General features: G+C 35.1%; 1 protein-coding gene across 8 annotated transcripts in view; it reads right to left on the bottom strand.

Annotated features, from left to right (window-relative positions):
• LOC131061500 (sister chromatid cohesion protein PDS5 homolog A) overlaps positions 1-26,896 on the bottom strand; it is a 215,145-nt gene that overhangs the window by 88,364 nt on the left and 99,885 nt on the right. For all 8 annotated transcript variants that reach the window (XM_057995214.2, XM_057995215.2, XM_057995216.2 and 5 more), the window contains exon 17: positions 7,441-7,577. In XM_057995214.2, coding sequence (XP_057851197.2) covers positions 7,441-7,577 — 137 coding nt within the window. The remainder of the gene's footprint in view (positions 1-7,440; positions 7,578-26,896) is intronic.

Here is a 26,896-nt window from a genome sequence, read left to right as displayed (position 1 = left end):
TAATTTTTAAAATTTAAACTAATTACTATAACACTAACAGTAAACTTACCGTAAATATAAAATACGGTAATAAATTTACTGTTACTATGTTACAGTAATAAGTTCAAATTCTAAAAATTAAAATACAGTAGTAATCTGATTTTTTGTTCATAGTTTTTTATATTTATGATTGAAATTATAATTTTTTAATTTGTTGTTAACACCATGAAACTCAAAAATTGAAATCAAAAGAAAAAAATTAACTTAGAAATTAAATTTATACAAATAGTGAGAAGTTAAGCACTGCAGTTACTGTACCTAATTTTTTTTATTTATTATTATTTTATTCAGATTCAAAATGTCAAGTGGAGGAAGACAAGGGTTGTACCCACTGTGGAAGGATGTTGAACATGTTCCAAGGGCGAAAGGATCAAGTGGAACAGCCACTATCAAATGCGAACTTTGTCCATTGCCATGAAAAGATACCTACACAAGGGTGAAGGCTCATTTCCTTCACCTACCATGTAATGGTGTTGCGAGTTGTACAAATGAGTCTAAAAGACATGATGTTGTGAGAGAACAGGAAAGGGCTGATGGGAAAGTTGCTAGTCGAAGCTCTCATGCTTCAACAACAAGGGCAACTACTGCAGCTTACAGTCATAATATAGAGTCAAAGGTGGATGTGACTTCTAGAAATGTAACCACTGAACAGGCTCACAAAAGACCACACATTGGCAGCTCAAACCCCACTGGAAAAAATTTTGATGTCCAAGGTCGAGAAGCAATTGATGCAACAATTGGACGATTCTTTTATGCAAATGGAATACCATTTAATATTGCTCACTCTCCATTCTATAAAGAGATGGTTTGTGCTATCAATAATGCACCAGCAAGCTATAAACCACCTGGGTATGAAAAGCTTTGCACTACTCTAGTTGATAAAGAAAAAACTCGATTAGAGGAACAAATTGCACCATTGAGAAGAGTGTGAGCTCAAGAAGGATGTAGTATCGTGATGGATGGTTGGACAAATGCTAGGAATCGTCTACTACTTAATATTATGGTAAAATGTAGCAAAGGGCCTTATTTTTTGAAGGCAATAGATTGTTTAGGCAAGAAAAACATGCAGAATTTTTTTATAACCAGCTATGTGACAGCATTGAGGAGGTGGGGGTATCACATGTAGTCCAAGTTGTTACTGATGCTGCCCCTGTTTGTAAAGCAGCAGGCATGTTGGTGCAAAAGAGGTACAAGCAGATATTTTGTACACTATATTGTGTGCATTCATTGAATAACGCACTCAAAGATGTTGGAAAGTTCCAATGGATTTAGATCTCATAGAGAAGGGCAGAAAGATACAAATGTTCATATGTAACCATCACCGTAACCATCACCACACACAAGCCATTTATCGTAAATTTGCCAAGGTGGAACTTCTCAAACCTACTGATACACATTTTGCTTCTTAGTTCATTCTTCTTGACTGCCTTTGTGAAGTCAAAGGAGCTTTGTGTTCCACGGTTGTTAGTGATGCATGGGCAGCTTGGAAGCAATGTACATCAAATATTGCAGTTGAGGTGAGAGGTATGGCCCTTGATGAGCATTTTTGGGCTAATGTTAAGTTTGTTGAGGACTTTATTAAGCCCATGTGTGAGGTGATCAAATTTCAGATTCAGACAAGGCATGTTTGGGAGAGGTTTATAACAGATGCAAAAGATATTTCTCTATATCCTTTGATAGAGGAAAAGTTACATGGAAGGTGGAACAAACTTAACACACCTCTTCATTGTGTTGCCTACGCCCTTAATCATGAACGATATGATATTGAAGTGAGCAAAAAGATGGCTCCATGTCAGGATAGAGAGGTAATAAAGGGATTTTGGGCTGCAGTTAAAAAGATTTATGGCTGAGGTGAGGAAACTTCAATTATGAGAACTCAATGAAATAAGTTCTCACGTGGGCAAGGTGATTTTGCTTCCGTGGAAGCTATATATGATATGACAGTAAAGAAAGACCCTGTAGAGTGGTGGTGGAACCATGGAAGTGAAGCCCTTGAATTGCAATCATTTGCAATACGATTGCTCTCACAAGTAGCCAGCTCTTCATCTTGTGAGAGAGATTGGAGTACTTAAGGGTTTATTCATTCACTAAAGAGGAACCGATTAGGATCAAAGAAAGCAGAGAACCTAGTGTACATGCATCGCTCACTTCGTCTTCTCTCACGTGTAGATCTTGGATATAATGAGGGTCCTCCAACAAAATGGAATCAAATTTCACCTGATGGAGAAGTTGCAGCCATTGTGGATCAAGTGGTTGTAGCAGATGGACTAGCTGTTTTACCCCCTATTATTCTACCATCAAAGGAACTTGAATTTGAGAGTGATGACTATTTGGAGAGCCTCACAGATAAGGACCTTTATATGGATGATCATGGCGAAGAAGAGTAGATGATAGATATAAGATTTCTGATTTTTGTTTTCAGTTTTTTGTTTGCATATCAGCTTGCTAATTATCAAGCTATTTTCAGTATGTAATGACTAATTAGTTTGAAACTTTGACAATGATTGTATGACATTTTGATTTGACTCATTTCACATTTATGTACATAAACTTCGAAGTTAATGTTAATTCTTGTTTTGAAAGTTCAATGTCATTATATTTTCAGATTTTCTATAAATTATTAAATTATATTTTTTTTTTAAATGGTGTCTCAATTACCCCCATCTCCTATTTTGAAAAAATAGTCATACCGGTACCAGTACGAAAAAATATAGACTATTACCGGATTGAATCGAATTTTCTTTAGGAATTTATTTTTAAAATTTTTATTTAATGTTAGTTTTTTTAATTATTTACTTATTTTTAGATTGATGTGTCTATATTAGAAGATAATTATAAATATTTATAATTTGATTTTATAATAGTTGATTTGCAATGTTTTAATTTTAAATTGTATTTTATAACAATTTGTTATATTAGTTCATATTCTTATAAAATATATATAATAATTTCAAATGTTATATAATTTAAAAATTTGTTATAAAAATATAAATATTTAATACAGGATCATATCATAGTCGTTGTTGCATATAAATATTTAGATATATTGTTGCATCTCCATTACATATCATGGTCAATCACTTAGGATGTTGAAGATGGTGCACATGGGTTTTTTGAGAAATCTAGGTCAACACCTTCTACAACATGTGGACCAAACACAAGTGCAGGAAACCACTTTGGAGAGTAGGGGATGGAGGAAAATTGTTCATCAACAAGCAATGAAGGCAATTGCAATTTTTTGGTACTAATCTAGCTTGGCATTCCACGTTGTCAAATCTCCATATTGGCAAGGTATAGTGAATGCTATTGCAGCTACAAGTCTAGGGTTTCAAGCTCTAGCTTACAAGACATTGAGTGTTGGTATGCTCAATGAGGTAGTACAAGATGTTAAAGATGTCGGTTAGAGTGCGCTAATAGTGGTTGCATCATTATGTCAAATGGATGGCCAAATAGAAGGAATTGAACCCTCATCAACTTCTATCTCTTGTTATCTTGGCACTATATTTTTCAAATCTATGGATGCATCAGATACAATTTGCAGCTGCATTGTTCGAGATATACGACATGGTAGTCAAGGATGTAGAGCCATAAAATGTAGTTCAATTTATTATAATGTTGTTGCATGTATTGTTGTTGGGAGACTCCTAACAAAGTAACAGACAAATACCCCTTTTTTTTTTTCCCCCTATTGAACACATTGCCTTGATCTAATCCTAGAGAGCATTGAAAAAATTGAATGAATGCAGTATTATAGACGGCTCGGACGGTTACCAAATTTATCTATAATCGCAAAAGGGGATACAGGAATAGGCTTTGGGGATGGGAGGATCAAGGGCCTAAATTTGGTAGCGGTGGGGGGATGACGGTGGAGCGGCAGTAGGGGATTGGAACTAATACACAAATTGAGGTGAACTGAAATCTTCACAGCAAAATCTGCAATATAACATCTTTGCAAGCGTCCCGTGAAAGGCAAACTAGTTTTAACAAAGTTAATGTCGCAATTAGCATGTAATGGCATGTGCCATATAGCAAGTGACTCGACGACATACCTGGCAGAGGTGGCAGAGGTGGTGGTGCTATAAGGGGAAGTTTCCCCCAAGTCCCAAGTCTAAGAAAATGTCCCCATACAAGGGACGTGGGGTTTTTTAGGGGGGGAGGCGTCCCCATGGGACATCGATGGCAAGGAACTGAGCTATCAAAATTAAACTCACAAAAGTCATGGTGCTAATTTACACAGCCATACATTCTATAGATTCAAATTAACAATTGAATCAACTAGATTTTCATTATATTACTACAAAGTTATATTTGTCAAGATTAACATAGTTGATACTAAATCTTAAACTTCTTGTTTTATGTCTTACCTGGAACAAGAATATGAGCTTGTATTTTTATCTCATCGATGTCTTAATGCTATTATTGCCTTAATAATGTAAATGTCATCATTTCCAAGCTTTGTCCCAATAATTGACTCAAGTTTGTTACCAGTAACATTGAATTTGAAGGGAAGAAAATGTAAACCATGGGAAGAGGGGACTTTTATGGTAACATTTCTATAAGATTATCTTCTTCAATTGTAAATCTTATTTTGCAAGCTGTTCATTAACAACTTTAGTGTATTAACATGGTTTATGTTGTATACTAGATTAGTTACAAAGATTTTCCTCATAGCAATTTGTCACTCCTTATGAACCCATTGCAACCTATATTTATAGCCTATCAATTACCTTCCCTACTATTATTTATCTATATACAAATCATATTTTGACGACTTTGACTCAGACTTGAATCGACAGCACAAAATTTTGACTTGAACTCGAGACATGGCACGGACTCAGCAGACAGCAAAAAAAGCCTCCTTATTGCACAAAAAAAAGAAAAGAAATAAGTGTATTTAAAGGACATAAAAGTGTAATTTGACTATCATTTGTCCCGATGCAAACATTACATGTCATATGATCCTCAAATTATCAAAATTTTAATTTGCATAGTTTCATAGTCAAACATTACACTATAATACAACAAAATTATAAATAATAAATGTATTACAGCATTATAACTGTTTGCATATGATGATATGGAAAAATGAAAACAAAACAACCAAAATACGATCTACATCTTTGTCTTTCCCCTCTTGGTGTTATTTATTTTTTCAAGCCTTGAACTACAAGGTAAGTTAATATCAAAATGATAATACATTGTTTCTTCAAACGTATCTTCGTTTTCCACCATTGCATTCAATTATCTTGCTTCTATTTGATGATTTGATCAACCTTAAATCCTTAAAAATTCTCTTCTCGGACTGTCTTCTAGCGATGTTGACACTTCACTAGGTGAAATGGGCGATAAGCAGAAAAAAAATGACCAAATAAAGTTGAAAATTCACTTAAAAAATGGCAGCCATTATGTCCACATGCCAAACATAAGAGTCTTAGCTTGAGACTCGGAGTGTCTTGCAGCAAGACTCATCCAAGTACTCTCCTAGACTTGGCTAGGCTCAATGTGCAAATCTGATTGACTCAACTCGGCTAGCTCAAGGCATTGGGGATTTGCAAAGTCCTACAAAGTACTCGAAGAGTCTTCAAACTATAATACAAGTTTGTTGTAGCAAATATATAATTATTTACACTTTATCATGTAGATATAATAGTTTGGTATATAACAGGTGGTATGTGATCATGCCATGTTAGAAACTATGGTTTGTAAGTTCATCATTTGCTTGTGCCTACCAATTTATAATAATGTCCTAATGTTCATGGCCTGTGTATATGTATGTATGTATGTATGTATGTATGTATTTGTGTGTATATATATGTATGTATGTATGTATGTGTGTGTGTATGTGTATATATGTATGTATGTGTGTATATGTATGTATGTGTGTGTATGTATGTGTATATCTATGTGTGTATATGTATGTATGTATGTATGTATGTATGTGTATATATATATGTATGTATGTGTATATCTCTGTGTGTGTGTGCGTGCGCATGCATGCATGCATGCTTTAAATGGTATTTGTAGCAAAAGTTCCAAAATATTGTTCAAAATCTGAGCCCCAAAAATGAATCTAACTAAACTCATTGAATCTTGAAATATAGTGGGTCTAACTTAAACAATAAACTGAAGCATGTTCCTCAAAAAGGGTTCTCGTCTTTTTTAAAAGGAACAAAAAGATTCCCTTCTAACTAGCATTTGTCTTTTCACCATTTCTCCCTCGCCATCTTTTCCCATCAAAATTAATTGACATATGTAAACATACAGACTAGATAAGAAGTGGGAGCTATTAAAGACAAATTACTCTGCAAAATAAGTTCATTAAACCCTTAGCTTATAAGGTAATGAAACCATTAGCCAATAAAGAACTATTTAGCCTTTCATTAAAATATTATTAATACTTTTAAAATAGAGGATAAAACACAAACAAGTTAAAAAATAATACCCTGATCACACTAAGATTTTACATTTATAATTAAATTAGACTACCTAAACCCCATTAATGAAATTAAATGAAACAAATCAAATGGCACAGTGAGAAGACGAGGAAACCACCATCACAAACTATAGAATTAAAGATTAAATGAAGTAGCCAAAGGAACCCAATGTTTTCAGGAATTGGGAGATGCAACTACTCGCAGCCTTCTCCATCAACAAGCATCCATACAAAGAATAGAATGCAAGTAAATGTTCAAGGGTCCATACCACCATTAAAGGATTAGGAAGATTAAAAAGAGAGATAACAACTGGATTCCCCTAGTGAAGGAAAGGGGCCAAGCTGAATTCTGAACACACGTCAAAGAGGAATGCCTCCATCACTCTCTGCCTGTCTCTGGCTTTTCACACTCTGTAAGAACTTCTTCTTGTTTATGAACTCCACATTCAATTTGAATGGAGCCAAAGAACAAAGGACATCATGATGGCATTCATGCAGGCAACACCTAGCAAAATCTTTTAGAGGAATGATATCTGATTCTCATCTCAAAGTCAAATTCGATACATCCACCCAATTTGTTGTAATTGATAATAAAATAAATTTCATTCAAGAGTCATCAGTCCTGAAGGAGTTTCAATCAGTTCACTTAAGAAATTAAGGCCATTAAGTAAAATATTGCACCTTCCGTTAATCGTGTTCAAGTTCATGAAAAGGTTTTCAACAAAGAACAATCATAATAGGACTATCAGTGCCAATGTAAATAATTTAACATAACAAGAGAACTACAGATCAAAACTTTCCATTTAAGGAAAAAAATATGAACCTGCCCACTAAAAATTATATTGCATTCAACAAAATGGACTTAACTAACAAATGCTACTAATGATCAAGCACAAACATTTACCCAATATAGCCAAGAAGTAATATAAGTGCAACTTATGTTGTTAGGAAAAGATAAGCTCGTATACCTTGATTTTGAATTATCTGAAATGTCGCCTGTTTGAAGAAGCTTTTCAAGCACACGAAGCAACCCTTTGAACCGCTGTCTGAGATGCCCATCTTTATATGGTAAAAAGCTTTTAACAAGGGCCTTCAAACCATATATCTGCATTTGATAGGAAGAAATTTCAATTTATAAATCTAATACCTTTACCAAAAAAACACACATTAACCAGCCAGATGCATAATTGTGGACCATCATTCAAAATGTTGGGCTCTGACAACTGCTAGCACTCTGCCAATTAGAGAGATTCAAAACAATATATCTTCTCAAAGATATTACTGATCCCAAAGCAATTACAGAGATCCTGCTTCAAATACTACAATTTACACTGATGTAGGTATTCTTTCACAGAAATGGAGGACACTAAATATCAACACTGATCATCTTGATATCATCCTTTTGCATTTCCTCGGCATGTTCTTCACCTTATAAAAATCCAGTAGCAAAACATTTCAACGCTTTTTGAATATTGTATTGCCCTCAAGCTCATAGTGAGGATGCGTCTGAAGAAGTTGCAAATTAATTTCATAGATGCTGATCAAAACCATTCTTGTTACATATAATTTTATGTCTTCCAAAAAACAGTTTAAGTGCACATTATCAGACCCAAGGACATGCCTTACTTTTGAGCTTAGAGACTGCATTAAAGCTCAAAAGCTTCGAGTACTTGGAGAAACTGAACCATTGAAGATCTTGGACCTCATACCCAAGAGCAAAATAAATAAATGCAATATACACTCCTCAAAGAACTCCTAAACTGGTGGCAATCTAACGATATTTGCTCGCAAATACGTCATACATTCTTGGCAGAATCATACAAACAAGGATTATGCAACTTATAAACATCTTGACATACATGACAATAAATTTTTTAGAAACTACTCACTTTAAATGAAATACCAAAGAAGTATATTTTCATTAGATTGCATGTTCTGAGATCAAGCTTCAGAGCACATATTGTTATAGTCACAAGAGACTTGTATGAGGCATGCCACCTATGGAGATGATACAAATTCTTGGAATGGTTAGTATTTCATCAAGGTTAATAAGTCAATTTGGAACTTCTGAGGTTTTTATATATCATATTTTGTATGCAGTCTAGGCATGAGAAACTAGTCGATTGGTACAAGTCATGGGGAGTTGTAACTCTGTATCATCTCAGCATGCTTATAGGTTGAGGTCAACGGTTTACTTATTACCCAACCTTCTCAGAAAAAATTCTCTCTCTGAGAATATCTGAATGATTAGAAATAGTTTCAAAACTGTTTGATATAATTTAATTGCCCAATAATGGCTTCTTTTCATCAGATTCTTCACCAAGCTTAGGGGAGATGATTTTTTTAAGTGGGACATTAATATGCTTGTCATAGTTAAGCTGACTAATTTTGTGCAGATATTGAGCGTAAGTATCTTGCAGCACAAACTCAGATATTACATTTTCTGACTCTTGTTGATCCAAAAAATATAAATATGTATGAAAAGTAACAGGAATTTGTGAAAAATCAACAATACACAGTCTTACATTTGCAGACTGAAATTCGACAGCAGGTTGAACCCACCCCTATCGGGTTGAACCTGCACCTCCAGTCTTGACCTAACTGTTTAAAATAAATTTAAAAATGAAAAGGCCACTTTTGCACTTCCAGCTTCCAAAGGATCCTTCTAGGGCCTGAGATGGATTCTCCAGCATGAACAGCAATTACAAAACAGAAGTGGGAAGTATATTTTGAGCATTTGAAGAAAATTATAATGTTGTATTAATCAAAATAAAAATGAATTCAGATGGTTCGTGGTGGTAATTATCAAGTCAGATGATTCATGGTTGTAATTAGAGGCTGAAAGAATTGTGTATGGAATTAGTGGAGCAAGGGGCAGATTGCATCCATAGCAATGCATTTTAATTGGTAATGTTTTTCATGTTATTATGGTAGATATGAATTTGCCACTATACAAAACTAGTTTTTCCCTCATTAAGGGTTTCCAAGTGAAACATCTCTAATTTCATTGTGTTAGAATCTTGTATTCCAGCATGTTATTTAAATTTTCCTTGTTTGCAACTACGTTCCTTTCACTTAAAAGCTAATATTTGATAAATGAAATTTCAGTAACTAATAAATTTTTATTTCATTATTCTACTTTCATTTGATTACATACGGATAATTTATAAGGTAACAAGAGACTTACAATGAACTCCTCATGTGATGTAATAATATGTTCTTTGATGATATATACAGATAATTTACAAGGAAACGAAAGACTTACAATGAGCTGTTGTAATGTTCCCATTTTCAAGTTCTCTAGCAGTGCAGTTGTCACTGATTTCTGGATTTCCATCAGCTTATTCAGAGGGGTAATTTGATGTTACCAATGAGATCAAACGGTTTAGAGGGGTACCATGATCCTTTCAAATGTTATTTTGGCTTATGGTTGGGGCTCCAAGATTCTTGGAGGGAGCATCTATTTCTTGCAGGTCACCGAATTGGGTCCGTTTATCATTTTTTATCATCGGCATCACTCCTACATAGTTAGATTTCAATTCTGATGCTTTTCGACCATTGTCGCTAATTAGGTGTATTATTGAGCTATGTTTAATTAAAATAATGCATAGGGCACCATTTTTAATTAAAATTATGTATAGGGCACCTCAGTGTTATAGCTCGTTGGAAAGAGAACAGAGAGTTTGCAATGTTCCCTTCCTAGGTGACAGGCAATTGAGCAAGGATTGGTCTATCATCAGGTTCTCGTAGGCCAATGGAGTGAAGAGGGAACCCATACTGAGGCTTGTGGAGTTGCGCAGGGGCTTTATAAGCCATTTTGAATGTTCAAAGGCAATTCCTATTTTTTAGGAGGGATCCCTATTTTTTAGGGAATGACTAAGTGTTCATCGCGGAGTGTCTACGAACCATTCAAAATGATTTGAAACCATCTCCGATTTTTTAGGGAGGACTACCAATTGACTAGTTGACCACCTCGAGGACTGGAGAGTAGAGCAAGAGCCCCTATAAGCATTTTAAGTTGATTGGAGACAATCTCCCACCTTTTAGGAAAATCCCTATTTTCTAGGAAGACACTGCCTATTCACCTGCTATATTTAGACATCACCAGTGTCGCACATACATCATCAATTTTCAGTTTGGGATGGCCATGTGATGGGATTTGAATAAAGATTAAATATTAAAGTCTTGGCTTTGATATTTAATAAAATAATAAAATAAGGTGAATTATAATATCACTTTATAATGCTTTAATAGAGTATCTTAAATTATAATAACGGGCCCCCATTGTGCCATGATGCCTAGAAGACATGAGTTAGGTTGTTTTTAAAAACAACTTAATTTTATTAATTAAGGGAGCCTGAGGGGATCATACATCTTAAGGGAGGCATAAGGGAATGAAATAAAGTTAATAAGAGGACTTAATTTTATTAATTAAGGGAGCCTAAGGGGATCATACATCTTAAGGGAGACATAAGGGAATGAAATAAAGTTAATAAGAGGATGAAATAAAGTTTAATAAACTTTATTTAAATAAATTCTTGCAACCCTAAATGGAATTAGGGTTTGGAGTTAAAAAGACATGAGGAGGCTTCATTCATTTATCTTGGAACTCATTTTTACATTATAGGTTGGAGAATTGAGCTCTAAAGATGATTTTCAACAGTTTTGAGTCTTCTGGGAATAAAAACTCCTTGAAGGTAAGTGTATTGGACGAAACCACAATCCACAGGAGAGAGGGATTCACTTAGAATTCCTATTGCTGCTTCAAAGAACTCTTAATTCAGTGAATTGCATATCTGATTGCAGATTTGAAAGGGGTTTAAGAACTTCATAAGGCAGCATTTGCAGCTCCTAAGCCAGTTGTACAACTCCCACAAGCAGTCGTACCATATATATATATATATATATGCTACACTTATTCAATTCAGCAAGTTGAGGGTTTAGATTTCATACCATTCTTATCAGAAGCACTTCACATCTGCATATCAATAAATTCAGCAGGTGACGGGAGCATATCTCTCATTCATATTATTGATTTGTCAATAGATAGAATAATCTTGCCTAGGAGCCAGGCGTGGAATTCAATAGATCTCCAAGAATTGTTTTTGATAATTATTGTTGGGTCAAATAAAGCTCATTGGAACCACTTCCAGCTTTTGGTGTTCTTAGATTGTATTATGTTCCAGTCCTTTAATAAAACGCATTCCAGCCATGGCGTGGGACTCCTGGTATGCAGTTCTATTGTCCTGGTGAAATAGATTTTTTTATTCTGAGATTATTATACTGTTCCATACACTCAGAATTACCAGTCAATTGTATTTCAATATTTTAAGTTGAAAAGTATTGTTAGATTGGCATTCTTTCATGATCAAACATCCATACAACTCTTGATATCAAACCCAAGCAAAACACCAAATATAAACTATCTTAAACACTCAATCAGCAGCTTTAAAAATCAAAAATTCTCAATGTGATCCGGTTGGGGATCTTTCAGAGTTCGAAATATTGAGACACTTATAATGACTTTAAGTGTTGGAAATGTTTCAAAAGTAAATTAAATCACTTTTTGGAGTTAAAAGGCTTAATAAATAAATAAAATGATTTTAAAAGAGAGTTTCTATAAAGTTCCCTAGAACTTATAAAGAGGTGAATTGAGAGCTCATTTGGTATGTTGAGATTGAATTTTGATATTGCTTCCATTCGGAGGAGATTACTTCTTCATCTTTGGTTTGTGAGGATGAAAAACCCTTGCATGCAACATTCTCTACGTTGTTGAGAGATACAATATGGAGAATAATTGGTGATTTCATTCAGAGGTCACAGCTGTGCTCATTGGAGAAGATCTACATTTCAATTTTTGAGAGTTTATTGAATATCTGATTGATAGAGATCAATTTGGAAGGTGATTTGGAGGGTTTTGTTATTCATTGTTGGTTCTACTTCCTAATGTTAGCAACACCATTTCAAGACCTTGGATGAGAGGGTTTAATAGCAAAAGATTGGTCTTTGAGGGTTTAAATCTGCATTCTTGGCATTTATTATTTGCTACTAATCGGTTCAATACCAGCCGTACCATTTTGGAGTCACTTGGTGAAGTAACTAGGGTTTTTGAACATTGCATTAGCTAGTCATTGCTGTAGCAAACCATTATGTCATCAAATCAGCAAATGGGTATGTCGAAAATAGATATGTAATTTCGTTTTATGATCTGGGTTGCTCTTACATTTAATGGATTTTGTTAAATTGGATCAGAGATTAATTATGGAATTTTTCAGCTACTTGTATTTTTTAGTTTCTTTAATTTTCTGAGTTGTTCATTTATTATCTACACTTAATTTGGCAACTCAAATCCATTGCTAAAACAATCGAAAAATCGAAAAAACAAAAACAAAAATCATAGTACAAGCATGGCAGCATATTACAACTGTGTGATGTAATACTATGTTCTTTTATGATATATACAGCTGATTTCTCCACAGAAAATACCTATTTTACCTAAGCCCCACAACAACTATCAGTATCCGATAGTATAATTGCCAAGGAAAACACATTTGCATAGCTTTTAATGTGTATTTAAGGTTAGAATAACTACATTGATAATTTCATTGTATGAATGCAAGTCAGCCGTTAACAAAAAGGTGACATCCATTTCATGCAGGACCATTTATACGATACAAGCAGCAATAAACGTCTTGTGAACCCTTGCATGAAGAAAAAAAGAAAATTCATGGAATTCAAAGACAAATGTTTTATCCCAAGAGAAACAAAGTTAAGATATCAACTTGCAAGTTGTTAGAAGCATACAATCATGCTGTGTGTATGTTTCAATAGTTAATAGTTACTACTAAAGATAAAATATTCATTTGGACAGCTAAGTCATTTCATAGCATCATAAAAAATTTACCTCTGCCACTAAATTTTGTAAAAAATGGTCTTAGAAGACAAATATCATAGTGATTGGTATTATCATTGACTTCAGATCTAAATTTTGTTAAGTTTTTATGATCAGATTAGATAGACAGTAAATCAAACATAAATGCACAGAATATATCCTGGGAAAATCTTCCTCTAGAAGTTGACTTCAGATCTAAATTTTGTTAAGTTTTTATGATCAGATTAGATAGACAGTAAATCAAACATAAATGCACAGAATATATCCTGGGAAAATCTTCCTCTAGAAGATGAAAAAACCCAGCAATGAATGTCTCTGATTATATTTATCAAATATGAATATGATTTTACAAAGTTGCTTCACTTCTTGAAGCTATATGAATAAGTCAATTCACTCTAGACTGCTGTGATATAATCCGAACTTCTGTAGAATTCACGGACTGCCAAAGGATGAATTATGATCTTCGATCTGACTTGAATGTATTAAGTAATCTGCAGATGAAGGAGATCAATCTGCTGTAGGATGAATTCGATCCACTGAAGAATGTGTATGGTCTGCCAATTTAATCCGAACTTCTGATTGTATCTATTAAATTCCTGTCGAGGAAGTGTGAGGATCATCGAACTATATACCTATATCGAACAGCACGACTTCTCCAAAAATCGGCTCTTCTCAATCATCACGTCTCTCCTTAATCCTAACCAACACGTCTCTTCATTAGAGCGAGTTAGGTATTAGTTATATTAATGAACCGCTTCATTAATTTGCCAATATAAATCAAGGTTCTATATTATAGGATTCAAATTATATTAGATGTGTAAAGCCAATTAAGCCATTCACACATTTGATGGCAAGTCGGCCCTGTAGGATCCGACCGATGCTATACAACAACACTATCACCATGAATAAGCAGATTGTGCATATTACTATCTCCCAAGGAGACTCCCGCAGATATATACATCAACAAATTTTATATGCAGAATTACAAATATCATAGAACTTCGTCAATAGGAAACGAAAGAAAGAAACAATAGTGACATCCTAAGTCACCAGGTTCGGCCGAATTTCTTCCTTGAAGTTCGAAATTCACCGAACTTTAAAACAAAGTATAAAATTTGTTTAAGTTCGTTCAAATTCGTACATTGAAAAAAGTTGATATTTTTTAATCGAGATTTTAGGGTTTTTTCAGTTTTTTTATAAATGAGTGCCAAAAACCTGCAATCTTCAGTACGCCGCGAGTCGTCACTAGAGAAGTGTGGAAGTCGCAGTAGTCTGCAGTAGTCTGTGGTAGTGTTCGAAGAAGCCCGTGTTTGACGCAGTGAGTTCACCTCTACCGCCGTGTTCGACGCAGTGAGTTTGCCTCTGCCACCGTGTTCGACGCAGTGAGTTTGCCTCTGTCGCCGTGTTCGACGCCCTGCCTTTGCTGCTGTTCTGCCAAGTGCTCTTGATGAGAGTTATTATTATTGTACCTTTTTGACAAAAGAACATCTTTGCAATAGTGAAAGCATATGTTTCATATGGTTTATTTTTTATAAATGTGTCATCTTTTTGTAATATTTTTTAATCTATTTATCAATGTTAAACTATTTAGGCAATTTTATAGATATATTGTAAAGTTATTTCAATTTCAATTAAAGAACAAGTTATGAACTATGTATGCTATAAATGGATATGAGGAATTATGTCAATGTCTGATAATTCTGATTTTATCTGCAGGTCTGAAGGAGAGAGATCATTTAATATTTTCTATGTCTACTCCAAATGAATTCAATTGGCATATATATCATTTAGGCAACCGGTCAATTGGTGTATTGACCGGTCATGCCTTTTAGGCATGACCGATCAATGCACCCATTGATCGGTGCCTTTGTAATTATACCATTAACACAATGCTGATTATCGGTTCAAAACACCCGATAGCATATTGTAATATCATAATATAATGACTGATCAATGTAATGAATCGGTTCATATAAACACCGATGATTCAAAGTGCACGATGTATGTAATCCAACCGGTGCAGTTGTTAACTAATGTTAATTCCAAATGAAGCGGTGTATTCATTAAACCCGATAACAAATATGCCTGATATAATTACGCCTGATAACAGATGTGAACCGGTGCCAATGGTTATGCACCCGATAGCAAGTATGTATCGGCTAATAACCCGATGACTTATAGCATTTAGTATGCTATCGGGTTAATACCCCGATAGCATATTAATGCCAATTAATAATTGACATTAATATGCTATCGGGTTGTTAGCCCGATAGCATAATGATAAGTGAGGTTTGTACAATCCGATAATCATATGCAATATAAATCTGACATGAAGCATGTAAATAACAGAACAAGGAAGGTTTAGGAAGATCTTATCTTGCATAAGCTACAATGCATTAACATATATTACATATATTTATTAAAAATTTTAAAAAATTACATATGGCGAATTTAATTCGAATTTTATACATTTCGAATTTTTTCCTTGTCGAACTTCGAATTCAAACCTAGTGACCTAGGTGACATCTAAAAGTGACTAAAGTAGGTCAAAGTAACTCAGTAGTATAACCAATCAGAGTAGCATCAGGCAGACCCTAAAAAGGCCAAAAGACTTTAATTTAGGCAACTAGCACAAATAAATGCTAAACATTTACCATTCATGATAAGTTATCACTTTTTTAAATCATTATGTAACTCAAATATAACCCGATTACCCCAAGTTTCATAGTCGTAGGAATGGTAATTATAAAGGGAAGATATCAAGGATATCTAAATTCCCTCCCCTAAAATATCAAGCAAGTGCCTAAAGGCATCTTCATATAGCCCAAATCCTTCGGACCATCTCAATTGCCAATGATTGGTCAAGTATTAAAGTGAGTTCCTCTACCAAATAGTTAAAGGATACCCTAAAGGCACTTGACTAATGTCAAGGATTCACTTAGACTCATTCTACTCCCTCTGGTTTATACAAGTTTTTAAGCTACTCTTCTTATTCATTGGGTTTCTTTCCTACTTGTCTAAAGAAGTTCCTCACCTCCTCTCTTTATCAATCCAAAGCATTCAAACACTTAGCCAACTTTAGGTGGACAAAGTTCTCACTCGAGTTAGTTGTTCTTCCTTACAATCCAAAGTGTACACACCTTCAATGAAATCAGTAATAGTATTCAATCTTTCTATCAAGGGCCTAAAGGCTAGTTTCCTTATGTTTGATGAATTTACTCATGCTCACTCATAAAGTCAATTGAGTACCTCTCTTAATGATCAATGACCTTCCAATCCCTGCCTACAAAGAATATTTTTGAGAAACAAGTTGAAGGCAATGTTGATGATAATAATCATGTTGCTTGATTCTTGATTTCAATAAGCAGCCCTCCTTCTAGCGCCAATTTTGTTGATGTGTGTTTTATGCACATACGAACACAAAATAAAATACCAAAGTATTTTACCCTCTCTTGAACAAAATCACCTCAGATGCTAAATATCTGATCAAATAAGACGATTCCAAGGTTTCTACGGCCAGTTCTTGACATGTGGGTAACTCAATGGCTTAATGTGATAATGCTGTTTTCACTTGGGGACTACGTAAATGTTCAATTTGGGAAATCTTTCATGAATTTGGATTTGGAATGGGTATGACGATGACTTAAGATTTTGCAATTCGGCTCTTGATCTAATCTAACAAGATTTCTTAAAAAGACAAGGAATGGGGTTTAGGAATTCTATTCTATAGCCTAAAATGCAAGAAAAGGGTGAATGATTCAACGGAATCCTACTAGGCAAGGTCTCACCATCATATCGAACAATATGACACAAGCTTAATGCAATCATCTAAGGTATATTTCAAAGATGTTCAAATCATTACAATCAAACATTGATACCATTCAAATTAATGCATAACAATTGAAGCTAAGTTTGCAGAAAATTCCAGTTGACCACACAAGGCACACTTAATCAGCAAGAGGCTAGTAGTATGGATTAGATGGATTCCACACAAATGCATTCAACAAATTTATTCATTTAATCTAAAATACTTGAAAGTAAATTCTAATCTAATTTGGAGGCAATGATAACCACAAATGCATGCAAAACTTAAACAAAAATCATCATCAATTCGAACAATGGCTTGTATTCAAATCTGCAACATATAACCGACAATTCTCAAAAATCTCCCTTACAAATGAGAGGCAATGGGGTTTATATAGAGCCTCAAAAGAAATGAATGGCCAAGATTCATTTTGAATCAAGGGCCAAGATCATGCCAACACTGCCCTAAAGTTGCCCTAATTAGAGTTTATATCAAAAAAGGAACCACCAACATATGGCCCAATGGAATGACCCCTAATCATCAAGTAGGGAATCTTCTAGAAGATTCCAGCTTGCATCTCTCTCTCTCACACAGCATATTCCAAGAATCTAGCTAATACAAAATCTAATTCCTCCATGGTAATACTAGGCAAAGTATCCTGTTGCACATCCAACGCATCGGAACAAGCATCTAAAGTTTTCTCCCAGGGTGAACCCACAACTGTGAGTTACACTTTTTTGGACGAAGAAATTGCCCTCGTTTGTCCAAAACATAATTTTTACCACTTCTGATCGAATGCCATGTTTGATCAGACCAAAAAAATGATTCAATTGAACGTATTATTTTAAATATGTTCGATCGAATATAAAATTATTAAAAAAAGGGGTTTGATCGAACCCCCTTTTTTAATAGTTTTTTAAAAGGAACGTGGTTGTTTAAAAAAGTTTTACTCAAAGGGGTTCGATCAAACCCACTTGCTAGAGATCTCCCCTCCAAACTCTCCTAGTTTCTGCAAATTTTTGGCCTTCGAAGCTCAAATTGGGGGCTCAAATGGATGAATTTTGACAAACCCAAATGCATTATAGTAATACTCGAAGCGAGCTTTCCAATTATTATTATTTTAATTTATATTGAGTTTATTAACATTTTTTTTAGGTTAACTTAACATAGGTTTCACATCAAAGATCAACTTCTGAGTTCAACGCTTATGGAAAAATAGTGAACAAATGAAAAAAAATTCTGAAAAAATATTTACGCGCTAGGTATTGAAGTCCTCTTTCCAACAAAAACAAAAATTAATTTTCATTACAAATACAAGAAGTTATGTGTGACCAAATGGACATCTGTCAGAATTAAAGTTAACTCGACTTCAAAACTTAATAAAATAAGAAATATTCGAGATAATTTTACAAAACCAATTGCAAACACTGGATATGGATGTTAAAAAAATTAATTTGAAAGAATCGCGTTCATATCTATTATAGAACAAAAAGTTATGCTTGACCAAGTGAGTATCACTCTTTCAAAATGTTGTTTTTTGTAAAAAACTAGTTTTCGAGGGAGATAGAAAACGGAAGCAAATTGATTCCAAAACTTATCAAAAAAATATTTTTAGAATCTACACACAAATCACTAATTCACATCATCTACAAATTCCTTACGGTTTAGCAATAACAGGTGTCTGAATCTGAAGTTTTTTCTGAAAATGAATATTGTAATGTCAAAGTTGGCAAAAAAGTGTAACCCACTATTGTGGGTTCACCCCTCAATCTGGAGTAAGCTTCTACGAATTATGGATATGAATCAGCAAGGAAACCAAATCATCTATATAATTCTTCAAAGAATCCAACTGACTAAAATACATGAACTTCATCTTATCTTTCAATTCTTCTAAGTGTAGACCGTTGGCAACACTAACATCTACCCCCAATAATTCCTCAATAGATGTAAGGATCTTAGATTGTATCTCCCAAATCGATCCCCGCATGCTAATAAGTGGATTTCCCCAAGGCCAATGAGCAATACCAACCATGAAAATCATATATGTCTCCATCATGCACAACTCTCTCCTGAATCAACGTGGACAATGGAACTTTCGCCAAAACTCTGAGGCAGGGAATGGTCTTTTCCAAAATAGACTGGAATTCATCCCAAACTCCCTCCAAATACTGTATCATGAATATGAGTGCCATTGTCCTGTCAAATGCCTAGACAAACTAAGTAAGGAAATCATCTGCTTGCCTCTACATATCTTCAATCCATTTTCCCAACTCAGCATGTGTATCTCTTGCTACCTCATGATCAACATTAACTCCACGATCAACTACAATAGGGGAAACAAAGGCAGGATTCTCACGCCTCATCCTTGCAATATACTCTCTTAGCTTGATATTCTCTTCTCTATACATTTCTTTCTTCTCAATCTCCCTGTCTAACCTCGCATTGATCACTCGAATTGTATCACCAAGTTCCTGAAATTCTTGCTCTTTCATAGTTCGTTTGAGGGTAGCCGCACCTCGAGTCAAATCACCAATTGGGATAGCAACTTGTGCAATCCTCATTCTTGTTTAATCTCTAGCTATATTCGAAAGTATCTTAGCCTTCTTAGGTTCTTTCTCCTTATTACTCCTGGCTAAGTAGTCATCAATATCATCAATAGGTTGGGCCTCTACCATCTTCTTACTCTTCTCCTTGCTCTTCAACAACCAATCGAGAATGGTGGACATCTCCATCCCATCATCAAGACACATTTCCCGATCAAGTTCCCTCAATGTCGAGATAACACCAGCATCATTCTTGTCCTTAGTCAAATCATAAACATTATTACCCAAGCTAACCTCCAATAGGACAGTAGGAGATCTTGGCTGCTCATCATCTTCATTAGGTGGCCTGGATTGAGTTGTGGCATGCAACTCCTGAGTATTATCTGGTAAAATCATTGTGTTGGAACACTATTCAAATTCTTTGTTCTGCACTAGCATGTCAATCTCCTTGATCCGTGAGAAACTAAGGGGAGACAAAGGAGCACTAGGTTTTTGCTTCTTCTTCTTCTTCCTCTCTTGACTATCTCCTTCCCCTTTGTCTTGGATTCTCTAGGTACACTCTTCCTACATTTAGGAACTTGACTCTCCTCATTTGCATGAATCCTCACATCTCTAATTGTTCCCTGATCATCCTCAAGATAGGATTCCACCTGTTTCATCTTCTCATATGTGAAAACAATGCCCATATCTATCAATCTATTCATCTGTTTGTCTACCCATTCTCTGGAGAAATCCATGACATCTCTCATAAGCACATTTAAATATGTGACCTCTGGCTTTGGCCAACTAGGCAGTAGGATAGATTTCTTCATTTTTTTTTCATACTACGGATGAGTATGATCACTATCATCCAATATATGATTAGGAATGAGAAAGAGTTCACACTTTCTCATGAAATCCACGGACATCCTCGACCACATTTTTCTCTTCACTGCTTGTTCATCCATCAAGTTAGCCCAGTAATCTTCAATGTCCACCTTGTGTATGAATCTATCTCCTCTAATCCTTTCAACATTCTTATGTGGACCAAATTTGTCTCTTTTCTTATATGTTCCAAGGCAATACAATGTAAGCTCATCAATCACATTACTAGTTGCAATGGCAGATTGGCACACTTTCAAAGTTTTGCCTATAGCAATAGGAAAAGCCATTTGTGTTCTATGTTTCTCCTTCTGGATGAAATCATATTCCAGAAGTTATCTCACCACCTCAAATAGGATCATTCTATTTGTAGGGTACCTAGGAAGCGTGTATGGTTCGGATCTAAATCCCTGAATCTTAGGTATGTGAAGATGGGACACTATACATACCACGATCCATATTGTTCAATCAATTCCATTGCTTCTTTGGACAATCTCTTGTAGATTCCGCCATGCAACATCCTTGTACTATACATGGTGAATGCATCATTCACCCTCCTGTAATCTTCAACTCTATGCATGTTCAATTGTGGATAACACTCATAACTTCTATATTGTCCTTGTCCATTCCCGACTTCTCCCTTGCATATCAATCCTTTGTATTTGACAAATCTAGCAAGTATATACACAAGGTAAGAAGTCATGGAGAATGACTTAGTTCTTTCCACATTTCTTGACTGGAAATCCAGATTGTCACTGATGATTTTCGACCAATTGATCATTGTTCCTCTCATACAATCCTGGATAAAATAGAACATCCATCCTTCAAATAGGGCACCCTGTGGCATCCCCATCACTCGGTTCAATAGGAATAGCAAATCGTTATATTCCTCTTCAAATATGTGCAAGAGTGATTTAGGCGCCTTGGAATGATGAGGCCTTAGCTCAATCATCCACTCTTTATTCACTACGGTCTTGCATGCATCCGCCTTCGACTTGTACTTCACCTCATACTCATCCTTCATGTCTGCATTGCAGGGAATTCCAAACACTTCGGCAATCGCATCCCAAGCAAGGTAGGCAATTATTACTCCCTTGGGAGTCCGAATCATTCTAGAGAGAGGATCATAGTGTCTTGCGCATTCCAGAACCAACTCATTGCACTGTATGGATTGTGGAAATCCATTGGCATGATAAATACCACTCCTCGTGATGTTTGCATAGGTAGGAAAGGGAATCTGGTTCTTTGTTTTGAACATCCTTTGTCGCATCTGCTCCATATTAAGGAATTGTATGTTTGTGTTTATGATATCTTTCCATCGGGATGGCAATTTGGAATCCGGATAAAATCCCTCCTGGACCATCTTCATTTGCTCCTTCCGAACTCCAATCCCGGATTTAGACATGGTACGTGTACAAAGCTAGAAGTCAATAACCTTGGAAAGTTATCCTGAGAACTATTTTCAAAATTGAATAACTTCTGATTTAGACAAGTTTTAGGAATGGAAATCGGAAGTTTTATACATATTCATAATAAATTCTGAAAATAGAATGTAAATATGAAAAGAATGGGGTATAAAACACTCATAAAACTTTAAAAGCCCTCATTTTCAGACTTAGATAAGGTCTGATATGAAAAACTTAAGTCTGAAGACACCTTTATACTAAGAAAATTATTGAAATAAAGCCCAAAGAGTATACCAGATTCTGGAAATGCCTTGAAAAGGTGTGAAAAGTTTGATTTTTCACTCTAAAATATCTGAAGACACCCTTCCAAACTCAACAATGGTTGCCTAAAGGTCTGAAGGCAACCTGCAACACTCAAAATCAGTCACCTAACAAGGTTGCAGCCATAGGGAAACACTTATGTTTGCTGAAATTTTACCTCCAAAGTCAAAGTTGTCAAATCTGAGCACAAATAATGAGCTGGTAAAAATGTCTATGACTGAGGACAAATCTGAAAATGAAGTTTCAGACTTAGGTTAGCGATAAAGCTCTACCAAATGCTCAACAAAACTCATAAAAACGATGCCCAAGTAAAATTTTCCAAATGTAGAGGTGGCTTGAAATGAAGGGTAAGTCTGAAGACAACCTGAAAATGGTGTTTTCAGACTTCACACCAGCAATGGTGCACTTAGAAAACGCCTCCAAACCTCCCTAGAATGGCCCCAAAATAGTCTCTAAGCAAAATCGCCTAAGTATAAAGTAGCTGGAAGTGAAGAAATAATTCTAAAAAAGGAGTTTCCAGCCAACAATGGTGGTCAAATCACCTTCAGCAATGATGAAATATGCAGATCTGAGAACAATGAGAGCCCTCCAACAACAATGGTGATCAGCAAACACAAGGAAATTACTCCAAAAATGAAGGAATTCGCCCCCAAAACAAAATCACCAAGCTCCCAAGGATGGTGCCACCTAGCAAAATCGCCCGATGTGGTCAAAATGACCACCACATTTGCTGTAATCTGCCCTCTAATGGCAGCGCCCAGGTGTAGAAGGCAAACAAACCTCCAACGTGCAGCTTCACTCCTTCAATGGTGTCCAATGGACACTTCTCAAAAAATCACCCAGCTGGAAGAAACCTCCAAAATCAGCCACTTGACTGTCTTCAATCAATCACATCAGCGAAATATAATATTATTTTAGTGCTGGCTGGGTCTCTTTATTCATGCTTTCACCTTGAAACTTGACCACACAAGCAAAGTGGAAGAAAAACTTGCCTTTTATAATTGCCTAGGAAAATCGATTTGCTTCTAGAAAATATTTAATTATTAAAGGACCATTGCAAATCATTAAATAATTGTTTTTTATTTTTAAATAATCGTTGGTCATCACAAAAACAATTAAGTTTGGGCCCACTTTATTAAAATCTTCCAAAAATTCACCAACTTTGGGCACCTGGGGGAAAATCGCCCCTTATCTGAATTAAAAAATCCAAATAAAACTTATACAAAACATCATAATTGATCTTTGGGGGAAAATCGCCCAGCTTAGGGATAAAAATTCCAATAAAAATCGTCAAATTTGCCAAAGATTCACCTTGGGGATAATCGATTTTCATTTGGAGTCAAAAAAATCCACTTCATTTTGATCACTAAGTCCAAAAATTCACCTTGGGGGAAAATCGACCCCTATCTGGATAATTATCCAGAACAAAATTCAAAAAAAATCAATTTAGGGGAAATTTGCCATTCATTAGGACAATCCTCTGCATAAAAATCCATTAAATTTGATCACAAATTGTCCTCGTGGAAAATCGGTCTTCATCAAGATATCAAATTTCATTCACATCAAAGTCATCTACATTCCTAGGGGAAAAACGTGGGTCATCAAGACAAATTACCACACTTGGCCAAAATTTACCAGCTTGAATGGGGAAAAACAGGGTCCACCGGAAATTTGGGGGAAATTCACCTCCCATCAGGATTTTGAGTGGGGGAAAATAATGGGTCATTAGAAATGTGGGGGAAAAGCACCTCCCATCTGGAATTTTGATCTTTTGACCATTAAAACATGAATTTTCATCAAGAATTTAATGATTTTTCCACTCAAAATCACCTAAACACTTCAAATTTTCAATAAAATGCATCAAGACTTAAGCCAAATTCATCAAAAATTGCACGAGACAAAAAAGAATTCCATTAGTTATCAATCATCATTCCAATCATTCAAATCAAGCAAACACTCAATCAGCAAATCATTCTATCAAATCAAAATTCATTCAATCATCATTGACCAATATATCAAACCAACCTTCATTACATTATCACTCACCAATACCTCAAATCTTACAATCAAAGGAATTCATTCAATTAATCAATCAATCATTCAAATAACCCAGCAAGTTGATTGAATCAAAAAGAAGATAGAAGGCAGATTGATAAATTGAGGAAGGGATCTGCAATTCAGAATACAGCCTTAATCTAGTAACTATTGCGGTGTGCATGGATATGGCTTGATATATAGATGCTTAATATATGCAGCATGATAGTGTTTTAATACAAAAATCCTCACATATTTGTATAGGCCTTTATGTGTATGCAACAAATAATACATTTTACATAGCATCTAATTTATTGAATATAAGCATAAATATGAAATATTTAGATTCCTAATCTATTCATCAAATGGCTGCAATCAATCATAACAACATTAGTGAAGGAGTACATAGAGGGAGAAACTGTTAAGAGGTCCTCTTCTATGAACACCACTTCATGGTGGATGGTTGGAAGCCTGCCACATGAGGCCAGGGGGGGCAAGGTGTATCCCGCCCTTGGGCTTAGATGGGAAGGACACTCCAAAGACCCTATTGTGATTTCCCCACAAACCTTCACAATGGTTGATTGTTGAGATGGATTCAAAGGAGTCTCAATCATAGGAGGGTGAATAAGGTGGCATGAATAGGGAGGGCAGGTACAAGCTTCCTCACTAGGTACACCACCTCATTAAGGATGGATGGCAGAAGGCCACATGAGGCCAAGAGGTATAGTATATCCACTCTTGGGCCTAGCGTGAGGATCGCTTTGGGCACTCTATCATGTCTCCTTATTCGAGCCCATTATGGTTGAACCCAAAATAATGAATTATAGATATTGTATGATTACGATGATTGTCAATGTATGTTCTTTAACCCTAGTAGTAATTATTTTATGAATTGTATCTTCAATAACTATCTAACATGATTGCAAGGTCTCAACTAGGATCTATCTTACTATTACATCATTTGGGTAAAATTATATTTCTAACTATATTATGTTCATTGTTTTTATTAAACTTGTGATTCTAGGGCAAAATTTAGGGTCATCCCAAAAGGGGACTATACAGAAAGAGCCTTCAACATTAAGGAAACTTCAATTATTGAGTAAAACTGAAAGCATGATAGAGCTAAACATTCTAAAATTTAAATCTAAAACATCCATGTTTCATGTGTGAATATAAGTGGTTATTAGAAACAGATGAAAATCTTAACTCGAACGTAAGTCAACTTTATACTGGAAAATCCCAAACAATAGTGAATGTTTTTTCCAATGAATGGAGGCAAGACATATTTCAAGACAAAGGTGACTTGGCTCACACTCTAAGGGTTATTCTTCCAAAAATGGCATACACAATATGGTTTTATGTGATATTGAATCGCTAAAAATTGAACTCAAAAGTTAGTTCATGACACCATGTAATCTACATATGAATTGAATAGACCATACATAACTACTGATCGATGTCATATTCTATTAATGTTTCAAGCTCAAATTCATTTGAACTTGGAAAGGTGTGTTATATACATTACTACCATGTAAAGTTGTCAATTGTTGTTACCAAGCAACATGACTTCTCACTTTGAAAAGCACTTCCTATCAACTGTGCCCCTTAATACATAAATAACCAATCACCTAATTTATACCAATTTCTGTTATTATATTTATGAACCTTTTTTTCAGTTCTAAACAATTAACAGGCGAAGCTGACCCTTTTATGCGACTAGAAAAAATTATTTTTGACTTAAAGACCAACCCTCTTGTTCAGGCACAAGGTCCACAAACCAAATTATTTGGTCAATGTGTATAGATTTATTGTATCCAAGTTGTTTCGTAAAATTAGCAGGTTTGAAATTAATAGATTATCTAATGTAAAGTACATAAAAAATATGGATGTCCCCTCTTTTGAAATGGGATGTCATGTTTTAGAGTATGTTCTCATTAAAGTTTTGAGTAATTGATTCACTGGCAAAGTGCAGTGACCATACTACTCTTGGAATCGGCCTAAATCAGCATCCTAACATTCTCAGGAATGCTGGTAATATTGTTCTATTTTTTAGCATGATTTATAAAAAGGATGCTTTGCATGTAACCCAGGTTTCCTGTTTAGAGGAGAATTCTTAATGATAGAATCTTCTAAGAATTTTCAGATTTAAATTGTATCAGATCAGATTCTCAAAACATATATCAGTCCAATGTTTGCAAACTCATTAATTTGAGTTGCAAGTTTCTCCTGTGATATTTCAGTTAAGATTACTGTCTCCAATTAGTTCAATAGCAGTGGTCGGTTTAAGATCTTTGCAGTGGAAGGACACTTTGACTTACAGTTGCATGGAAGGAAGTTATGATTAAATCTGTTATTAAGCACATTGAGCAGGGCAGAAGATTAGCTAAAAATATGTACAATTTTTCATAAAAGAGATATGGTATTGGTTGAATAGTATCTTGATCTATTTATCTAAACTATTAAATTTGTAATGCTAAGTCTTCTGGTTCAAGATTGCGAAGTCCCGTTTAGATGCATTAACCATCCAACTTTTTTATCATAAAAATACCCATCCATATGCGT

This window comes from Cryptomeria japonica, chromosome 8 (assembly GCF_030272615.1).
Source record: "Cryptomeria japonica chromosome 8, Sugi_1.0, whole genome shotgun sequence".
Classification (NCBI taxonomy): domain Eukaryota; kingdom Viridiplantae; phylum Streptophyta; class Pinopsida; order Cupressales; family Cupressaceae; genus Cryptomeria; species Cryptomeria japonica.
This window is presented reverse-complemented; position numbering and strand designations above follow the sequence as displayed.